We start from the raw sequence: 9,979 nt of genomic DNA, 5'->3' as shown, positions 1-9,979 counted from the left end.
TTTAACAAGATACAGTCCTTGTGCCCCAGAAGGGAACAGAATCCGTCTGGATGGGCTAGGCGGGTGGAAGAGGGAAACTGAATGGGAGCCGCACTCTTAGCCTCGAAGTTCGGTCGCTTTGGACTCCCCACCTGCCTTCAAGGTCACCTGTCCCACGTTCTTGCCAGGTGTTGCAGGTATTTGCTCCTCTGTGCTCCCACAGCGTTGTGGCCATGTGTCTGGGTAAGCCTCACGAGCGCTGAAACTTTTTGTCCATTTTGATCTCTGTAGTGCCCCCAAAAGCCTGGAAAAGTGCCTGGCAGAGAGTGTGCGCTCACTTGTGGAATGAGTGAGCTTCTGAACAAATCCATCCATCGCTTTTCTAGCATTAATTATCTGTTTACTGGTCCATTGCCCCTGCTGGTTTATGACCTTCAAGGACGGTATCCTACTTATCTCTGTGACTCCAGAACCTAGCCCAAGTCTAAGCACAAAGTAAGTGCTCAACACTATTCTGAATGGAAGCAGTCCGGCACCCTTTGGCTGTGCTTGGTCTTTTCTTCTGCCCCTTTTGTCTCTCCCCACACCGAAGAGCCTTTACGGAGTCGCTTAGAGGCAGGTTAGGTAGCACTTGGCATCCGTCGGCCAGGTCACCAGCTCTGTCACTTCCTGAAAGCTGGTGGTCCCCTAAATGTAGGAGAAGAGAGGCTAGGACTGCTTGCCTATGTCTTGTGAAGGTAGGATCAAGAGAGCGATTCGATTGAAGAACGGGAGGTTCTCCTGAGGGCCTAGGGTAGCGGCCTGTTTGGAGAGGTCGGAGTGAGAGCTGGACACGGAGGCTGAGACCGTCTGAGAGAGGAATGCCTGGGCAAAAAAGGAACTGAGGAATGGCTCCGAGCCTGGGGCTGGAATGCGCTGCGCGGATGGTGAAGGGCCTAAAAACACTGGGATTGCCTCCTTGTGTCAAAATTCAGAACTGCAGCAGGGTCCTGGAGGGGAGCGCCTGTATTCGGCAGCGCCAGCTCACCACCTAGCTGGACTGCAGCTGTGACGCGTCTATGGCTCCGCCCCAAACCAAAAGCTGCCACAGCACTTCCGGCTCCCTCCCTCAAGAGTGGACTGGGCCAGGTCCCTGTCCCTGTCCCGCCCCCCGCCTTGGCCCCGCCTTGGCCCCGGTAGCCCTCGCTGCGCCTCCCAGTGGCAGGTCGGGATAAGTTCCTACGCGAGCAAACGCGGGTTTCTGAGAGCCCGGAAGTTACGTTATAGGCGCGCGTCCCGGGGGCGGGAGTCAGCTGAGCCGCTGGGGCGAGGTTGGGATCTTTTGGGATCTGCAAAAGGAAACCAGTGATCTTTTGGGGGTGGGAGCGGGGTGCAGGACTGCACCAGATTCAAGGGAGAGGGCTCCGAAGTCTTCTCGCTCATTACAAGGCGAGAGCGAGAAAATCCTCAGGATCTTAAAGAGGAGAAGGGGGCGACGGATTGCAGGATCTGTCAGAGACTTGTCGAGGCTGCGGAGACGCAGTTTCCAATCTAAGGCGACGGGGATCCCTGGGGGGAGCGCTGTTGGAATCCCTGGGCCCGGAACGGAGGGCCCAGAGGCACCATGGCGTCCATCCTGGATGAATACGAGGACTCCCTGTCCCGCTCAGCCGTCTTGCAGCCCGGCTGCCCCAGCGTGGGCATCCCCCACTCGGGTAAGGGAGGGGAGGGAGCCGCTCACACTATCCGCACACCTGGCACCTGCGGGGGAGGATCGGGGAGAGTAGCTCCAAGGGTCCGGTTCACCGCCTGGACATACAGTCCAGACCTAGGCCCCTGATTCTCCTCAGGCTCTCTTGGCCCCCAGCTGGTGGATGGTCGAAGTTTAAAAGAGCAGCAAGAGCAGTCTCGTGATCTAGGCCCTGCCACACGGGTTCTACAAGGAAAGTGGGACCCACATAAGGAAGTGACTTGCTTACAGGGCCCCGGTTGAGAGAAGTGAGAATAGGCTCCAGGCTTCAGCCAGAGCCTGTGCTTTGCCTACCAGGCCCCTTCTGGAGGTGGGAGGAAGAGAGTGGGCAAAGAAAATGGTGGAAGGGGAATGTTGTAGGGGTAGGAGGGCTGGTCCTAGAGGGAACTTTTTCACTGAACAGCGAAAAATGAAGTTATTTTAGGCCTTTGCTAGATCTGGGTGCAGGCTGGCCTTGAGGGGAAATTTTTGTAGAAGGTAGGACAGAGTCGGCAGAGGGGTCTGAAGTGCTAGGTATGCAGTGGTAAAGAAATGAGAATAAAGGCTAGAGAGAGAAGCTACAGCTTGATTGGGACTGTTCCCCAGGGCTTCCTCTGCCTTCATTCTTCTGGAGACTCACTCAGAGCATTACTGCATGGGTAGGGAGGAGGGGAGAGAGAGGATCTAGACTACTTTAGTTGAGCTGAGATTGCTAGGCCCGAGATTGATAAGGGAGAATGCCCAACCCTTTCTACTGAGAAGGGTACATGAGGGTGCAACAGCATTATAAGGGTTCAAAGAACCCACCCCTCACAGCTGTCAGAAGGAGCCCAGAGCCCTCATTTGGAGATGATTAGCAAACTACTTGATCTGTTGATAGCAAACTTTTAACTGAGGGCTTGGGGTAGGAGTATGTTGGGAAGGTGGAGAGGAAAACAATTTTTTTGTTGCCTCTCCTTGTTCTTCCTCCATCTCTTCCATAGCTCACCTTTAATTCCCTCCTTTCCTGTAGGGTATGTGAATGCCCAGCTAGAGAAGGAAGTGCCCATCTTCACAAAGCAGCGCATTGACTTTACCCCTTCTGAGCGTATCACCAGTCTTGTTGTCTCCTGCAATCAGCTCTGCATGAGCCTGGGCAAGGATACACTGCTCCGGTAAGTGAGGGCTCGAAAGACTTAGTAGGGAGTGGATTAGTGGTATTTGGGGACTATTAACTGACTGGGGCCTTTCTTTCATTCTGGGCAGGTGAAACTACAGTAGATTTGGAATTTTCAGGAAACATCCATTACCAAAGAACTAATGTAGTATAGTAGTTAAAATCAGGTAGATCTGGATCAGAGCTCAGCTCTCCTATGTACCAGCCAGGGAATGTTGAACAAGTCACCCAGTCTCTCTAACTGTGTCCGTCATCTGTTAAAGATAGTTCTAACCCACAAGTTAGTCACATTGATCAGGGGAACCATCTAGAGTCCTGAAGTAAATCCACTATAAATGGAAATAATATATCTCAATAAAATTAGAAATAAACACATACATACATACATAAGTGGGAATACTATATAACAAGGGTGTCAGAAAAAAACGCTTATCTAGAATAACCATCTGGAATAAAACAGCTAAGGCTCTGTATCACAAAAATAAATTCTAGGTGGGATAATTATTTAAATATGAAAAACAAACTGAATATCAAAAGAATATTTAATAAATGTGTTCTTGGGCAGAAGGGAGACCTTCTTACTCAAGCTAGAAAGGACAGGTATATTTGACTGCATAGTAATGACAAAATAAAAACAAAAAAGCCTTTGAGGGGTGCTTGGCTGGCTCAGTTGGTAGAGCATGTGACTCTCGATCTTGGAATCGTGAGTTTGAGCCCCACATTGGGTGTGGGCATTACTCAAAATAATAATAAAGAAAAAAAGCATTTGAATCTGGTCATGACCAAAGATGGTGGGAAAATGATGTGTTTCCACATATGACTAAGGATTTACATCCCTATTCTTTAAAAAGCCCTTACAAATTAATAAGAAAAAGACACTTAAGTAGAAAGGGGAGGGCAAAGAATATAAACAAGCAGTTTACAGAAGAGGAACTCTACATTGCCAGTAAACATCTAAAAATATTTTCAACCTTTGGGAAATAAAGGTAAGGTACCGTTTTTTTTAACCTATCAGATTGACAAAAATTAAAAATAGTAATAGATTGTGCTGGTGAAGACACACAGAAATGGACTCTCACACGCCGCTGGTGAGAGTATAACTTGCCACTGTCTTTTGGAAAAGTGTTCTGGAAATGCCTGTTAAAGTTTAAAATGTCTATAAGTTGGACCCAACAATCCCACTTGGGAGAATACGTAATCTTAGAAAGAAAAGTACCGCTTTGCAAGGGTATAGATACAAGGATGTTGACGGCAGAGTTATTTATGGTCGGAAAAACTGGACCCAAACTGAATGCCCATCAACAGGAAAATGATGATAAAATTATGGTTGAGCCATGAAGGGGAAAATTATGCAGTTATTGAAACAATGAATTAGAGCTGTATCTGTTGATACTGTGGAATGTTCATGAAATATCATTAAGTGAGAAAAGCAAGTTAAAAATTTATATATATACACACGTATGTACACAACATGAAGTGATTTTTGTAAAAATATAAAGACAGTGACAAAACAAGTCTGTGTTGTAAGGATGGAGAAAGACCTTAAAATCAGTTTTGTCTATGGAGAGTGATGGGTTTAAGCAGAAAACTGTTAACTCTTTATACATCTTTGCTTTGATTCTTTAGTTAAAAATGGGTATATAATTTGAAAATGGTTTTAATAAGGGAAGTATAATTTCAACAGGAGCACCCCTCAGGGTTATTGTGAAGATTGAGATATACTTGGTTAAGGTCTTGGTGTGGTGCTTGGTATATAGAAAGTACTCAGTAACCATTAGCTAGTATTTGTTCTTTTTTTAGCCCAGCAATCTGGGATACCCCTGCATTGTCTTCCCAGATGCACTGTAGATCTTCTGAGCAGAGGGAAAAGGCTTCTATTTAGTGACTTCTCAAAATGAGGTAGGGGAATTCTCAGAGCTGAAGGTTCTTAAGTAGGATCCTGTGTGTATTTCAGAGTTCCCTTGAGATTGTGTGCAGAATTTTATATGTGTGTATAGATTTCAGGGAAGAGAGCCTGTGGCTTTCATCAGATTATAAAGAGGTCTGTGATTCCAAAAAAGGATCTGCCCTTCTCTGGAGTGATGCTGTGACTCTTGTCCTGACAGCATTGACTTGGGCAAGGCCAATGAACCCAACCATGTGGAGCTGGGACGCAAGGATGATGCCAGAGTTCACAAGATGTTTCTGGACCACACTGGTAACTGGTGGTGAAGGTCTGAGATTGGTGGGGCGGGGGGCGGGGAGACTGGTTGAGCGGAGGGTAAGTCATTGCCTGGGTGGATGGGATCTGAGAGTGGTGGGGATAAGGGGGAGGCTGAGGGTGGGAATGGCAGCATTCTGTAGAGTGCCATACTCTTCCCCACTCCAGGCTGTCACCTGCTGATTGCTCTGAGCAGCACTGAGGTCCTCTATGTGAACCGTAATGGACAGAAGGTACGGCCACTGGCACGCTGGAAAGGACAGCTGGTGGAGAGTGTGGGCTGGAACAAGGCACTGGGCACCGAGAGCAGCACAGGCCCCATCCTGGTCGGCACTGCCCAAGGCCAGATCTTCGAAGCAGAGCTCTCAGCCAGCGAGGGTGGACTTTTCGGCCCTGCCCCAGATCTTTACTTCCGTCCATTGTACGTACTAAATGAAGAAGGGGGTCCAGCGCCTGTATGCTCCCTTGAGGCTGAGCGGGGTCCTGATGGGCGCGGCTTTGTTATCGCCACAACTCGGCAGCGCCTCTTCCAGTTCATAGGTCGAGCAGCAGAGGGGACTGAGGCCCAGGGCTTCTCAGGGCTCTTCGCTGCCTACGCTGACCACCCACCCCCATTCCGTGAGTTCCCCAGCAGTCTGGGCTACAGTGAGTTGGCGTTCTATACCCCCAAGTTGCGCTCTGCACCTCGGGCCTTCGCCTGGATGATGGGGGATGGCGTGTTGTATGGAGCATTGGACTGTGGGCGCCCCGATTCCCTGCTGAGTGAGGAGCGAGTCTGGGAGTACCCAGAGGGGGTAGGTCCTGGGGCCAGCCCACCTCTGGCTGTCGTCTTGACCCAGTTCCACTTCCTGCTGCTGTTGGCGGACCGGGTGGAGGCAGTGTGCACGCTGACAGGGCAGGTGGTGCTGCGGGATCACTTCCTGGAGAAGTTTGGGCCGCTGAAGCACATGGTGAAGGACTCCTCCACGGGCCACCTGTGGGCCTACACTGAGCGGGCCGTCTTCCGCTACCATGTGCAGCGGGAGGCCCGGGATGTGTGGCGCACCTACCTGGACATGAACCGCTTTGACCTGGCCAAAGAGTATTGTCGAGAGCGGCCTGACTGCCTGGACACAGTCCTGGCCCGGGAAGCTGATTACTGCTTTCGCCAGCGTCGTTACCTGGAGAGTGCCCGCTGCTATGCCCTGACCCAGAGCTACTTTGAGGAGATTGCCCTCAAGTTCTTGGAGGCCCGACAGGAGGAGGCTCTGGCCGAGTTCCTGCAGCGAAAATTGGCCAGTTTGAAGCCAGCCGAGCGTACCCAGGCCACACTGCTCACCACCTGGCTGACGGAGCTTTACTTGAGCCGGCTCGGGGCTCTGCAGGGTGATCCTGAGGCCCTGAACTTCTACCGGGAAACACGGGAGCGCTTCCGGGCCTTCCTCAGCAGCCCCCGCCACAAGGAGTGGCTCTTTGCCAGCCGGGCCTCCATCCATGAACTGCTTGCCAGCCATGGAGACACAGAACACATGGTGTACTTTGCCGTGATCATGCAGGACTATGAGCGAGTGGTGGCATACCACTGCCAGCACGAGGCCTACGAGGAAGCCCTGGCCGTGCTTGCTCGCCACCGTGACCCTCAGCTTTTCTATAAGTTCTCACCGATCCTCATTCGCCACATCCCCCGCCAGCTGGTGGATGCTTGGATTGAGCTGGGCAGCCGGCTAGATGCCCGGCAGCTCATTCCTGCCCTGGTGAATTATAGCCAGGGTGGCGAGGCCCAGCAGGTGAGCCAGGCCATCCGCTACATGGAGTTCTGCGTGAATGAGCTGGGCGAGACTGAGCAGGCCATTCATAACTACCTGCTGTCGCTGTATGCCCGAGGCCAGCCCGCCTCACTGCTGGCCTACCTCGAGCAGGCCGGGGCCAGCCCGCACCGTGTGCATTATGACCTCAAGTATGCGCTGCGGCTCTGTGCTGAGCACGGCCACCACCGTGCTTGTGTCCATGTCTACAAGGTCCTAGAACTGTATGAGGAGGCTGTGGACCTGGCCCTGCAGGTGAGCCAATGTGTTTTGACCCCATCCGGTAGAGGGACCTAGAGAGCAGTTGCTTCAGATGCTGAGGGTTTGGAGTGGGGGGCTGTGGCTAGAGGGTGCTGGCATTTCTTGCAGAGAGGTGCTTTAGTGTAGAGGTTAAGAATGTGGACTCTAAGGTCAGGGTTTGAAGTCTGGTTCTGCCACTTAGTAAGCTGTGTGACCTCAGGCTGATTTCTGACCCTGTTTTTGCCTCAGAGGATTCGGCCACAAATGGTAATTAGCTCCTAGAGTTGATTAAAGTAGCGTGTATGAAAAGCACTGGGAACAGTGCCTCCTCTACAGTAAGTTCTACATTCATGCTAGCTATTGCGTTACAGCCACGACTGCAGAAGGGGAAGGTGCCGAGTTACACTTCTCAATCCTGAGTCATCACTTGCCTTAGGATCACACGAAGTGCTATTTAAAATACAAATTCCCGGGTCTGAACCCAGGACTTACTGAATCAGAAAGTCTGAGGTGAGACCCAAAAAATTTGTATTTAAAAAAAATTTTTTTTTTAAGATCATTTCTTTATTTTGAGAGAGAGCGAGAGTGAGCAGGGGAGGGGCAGAGAGGGAGAAAGACAATCCCAAGCAGGTTCCGTGCTGTCAGCTCAAAGCCCGACATGGGGCTCAATCCCACGTACTGTGAGATCATGACCTGAGCCGAGATCAAGAGTCGGACGCTTCACTGACTGAGCCACCCGGGTGCCCCCCAAAAATCTGTATTTTGAATATACTCCAGGGTGATTTTTAAATTTGCTAAAATCAAAGCCCCAACTGTCGTAATTAGCTTTTACAAAGCTGTGACAGAGACATACCCATTACTGAGACAGGTTTCTGTCCTGGCCTCCAGAAGCCCTCACCTTGCTTGCTCCCAGAATGCTGGGAATCCTGCCTTGGGGCCTCTCCTCGGGCCCAGCTTCTCCCGGGGCACCTGTCTCTCCCGTAATCTGTATCGTAGAGGGCAGGGGGCTTGACCTTAACACTCGTGGTCTCCCCACAGGTGGATGTGGACCTAGCCAAACAGTGTGCTGACTTGCCTGAGGAAGACGAGGAACTGCGCAAGAAACTGTGGCTGAAGATTGCACGACACGTAGTGCAGGAGGAGGAAGATGTGCAGACGGCCATGGCCTGCCTGGCCAGCTGTCCCTTGCTCAAGATTGAGGACGTGCTGCCCTTCTTTCCTGACTTCGTCACCATCGACCACTTCAAGGAGGCGATCTGCAGCTCACTCAAGGCCTACAACCACCACATCCAGGAGCTGCAGCGGGAGATGGAAGAGGCCACAGCCAGCGCCCAGCGCATCCGGCGAGATCTACAGGAGCTGCGGGGCCGCTATGGCACAGTGGAGCCCCAGGACAAATGCGCTACCTGCGACTTCCCCCTGCTCAACCGCCCTTTTTACCTTTTCCTCTGTGGCCACATGTTCCACGCTGACTGCTTGCTGCAGGCCGTGCGGCCTGGCCTGCCGGCCTACAAGCAGGCCCGGCTCGAGGAGCTGCAGCGAAAGTTGGGGGCTGCTCCGGCCCCTACCAAGGGCTCTGCCCGCGCAAAGGAGGCCGAGGGTGGGGCTGCCGCTGGGGGACCCAGTCGGGAACAGCTCAAGGCTGACCTAGATGAACTGGTGGCCGCTGAGTGTGTGTACTGTGGGGAGCTGATGATCCGCTCTATTGACCGGCCCTTCATCGACCCCCAGCGCTATGAGGAGGAGCACCTCAGTTGGCTGTAGGAGGATGTTGTGCTGGGTGGGCAGGCCGTCGGGGGCACGTGCCCCTTCTTGGGAAGGTTACACCCTGGTCTGCGCTCCGTCATCTGGAGACTCGCCCCATTGTTGGGAAGAGTGGAATTATAGCTGTCACCGAGAGGTGTCATCTGCCGCTGTCCAGTTCTTCAGAGCGGCCTTAGGGCCACTGTTATGCCAGGCCATCTGCCTGCCTCCCAACAGGGGGCCTTAGCCTGGAGAAGTCAGAATTCTGACCCCATCACCCTCTCCCCTCTAACGGTCCTGTTTTCCTTTTTACTCCCCACAGACATCCTGTTTACCTTCTAGAGCGAGAGTACCATCCTCCCTTTTCACTGCGTGGCTCTTCCCCTTCAGAAGAAGGCCTCTCCTGTGTCTGCCCCGAGGTCCCAGAGAGAAAAGGCAGCCCCTCCAAGTCCTGGGCATGGAGGGTGGGGAAAGGTGGTGCTGGTGGTGGGCGTGTCTTGTGTACACTTTCTAGGGCTCTGGTGTGTGGGCGTGCCCTGGGGGACAGGGCCTCATGGAGGACAGTGGGAGATGATGATGGAGTGGGGAACATTAAACTGCCTGCGCTGCGCTGGTGGTCCTGGAGTTGATGGCTTTGTTGATGCTGGCCTGAGTGGCACGTGAGTGATCTCCAGGGGCATAGGAGGCCACAGGGATGCTGCTGGGACCCTGAACACTTTCCAGCCTTGGACCTCGCTTCTTCACCTGGTGATGTGACTGATTTTGACATATTTTCTGTCTGTTCGCTTCCTTGTCCCTCTGCTCCATCCTCTCCTTCTCCAGGCTCCAACTGGGAATGGTGGCCCACCACCCTCAGACCAAGCACTGTTCTTCCCTTTGGCCAGCAGGTGGTACTGCTCCCCACAGAATCCTTCACACGGGCAGCTGAGGGCACTAATTTCTTGTCCCTTTCTCCACTAGTGCTTCCTCAGTCTGTTCCTTTCTAGTATGTTCTGGGAATCTGCACTGCCTCACCGTGAATCTAAGCCCTCATTCTTCCTCCCTTCACTAGCCCTTATACATGCGAGATTTTGCTTGCCCTTCTCTTTGCCAACCTGGATCCTTGCATTCCCGGCTTCTGCCAGCTTTGATACTGCCCTACCACTGTCTGGTATTTGACCATAATGTTC

General features: G+C 52.3%; 1 protein-coding gene across 2 annotated transcripts; it reads left to right on the top strand.

Moving 5' to 3' along the window:
* The first annotated feature begins 1,254 nt into the window (after positions 1 to 1,254).
* On the top strand, positions 1,255 to 9,434 carry VPS18 (VPS18 core subunit of CORVET and HOPS complexes). 2 transcript variants are annotated; one of them, XM_047864284.1, is made up of 5 exons: positions 1,255 to 1,673; positions 2,700 to 2,841; positions 4,949 to 5,040; positions 5,212 to 7,082; positions 8,106 to 9,434. In XM_047864284.1, exons 1-5 carry the CDS (start codon positions 1,583 to 1,585, stop codon positions 8,829 to 8,831), a joined length of 2,922 nt encoding a protein of 973 aa, XP_047720240.1. In that variant the 5' UTR covers positions 1,255 to 1,582; the 3' UTR covers positions 8,832 to 9,434. The 2 variants fall into 2 exon arrangements, with proteins under 2 accessions (XP_047720240.1, XP_047720241.1); XM_047864285.1 differs by lacking the exon at positions 1,255 to 1,673 and adding an exon at positions 2,933 to 3,829 and having other exon boundaries at positions 2,706 to 2,841.
* The last annotated feature ends 545 nt before the right edge of the window (positions 9,435 to 9,979 follow it).

Source organism: Prionailurus viverrinus, chromosome B3 (genome assembly GCF_022837055.1).
Source record: "Prionailurus viverrinus isolate Anna chromosome B3, UM_Priviv_1.0, whole genome shotgun sequence".
In the NCBI taxonomy this organism is placed as follows: Eukaryota; Metazoa; Chordata; class Mammalia; order Carnivora; family Felidae; genus Prionailurus; species Prionailurus viverrinus.
Note: the sequence above shows the minus strand (reverse complement) of the source record. Positions and strands in the feature narration are given on the sequence as shown.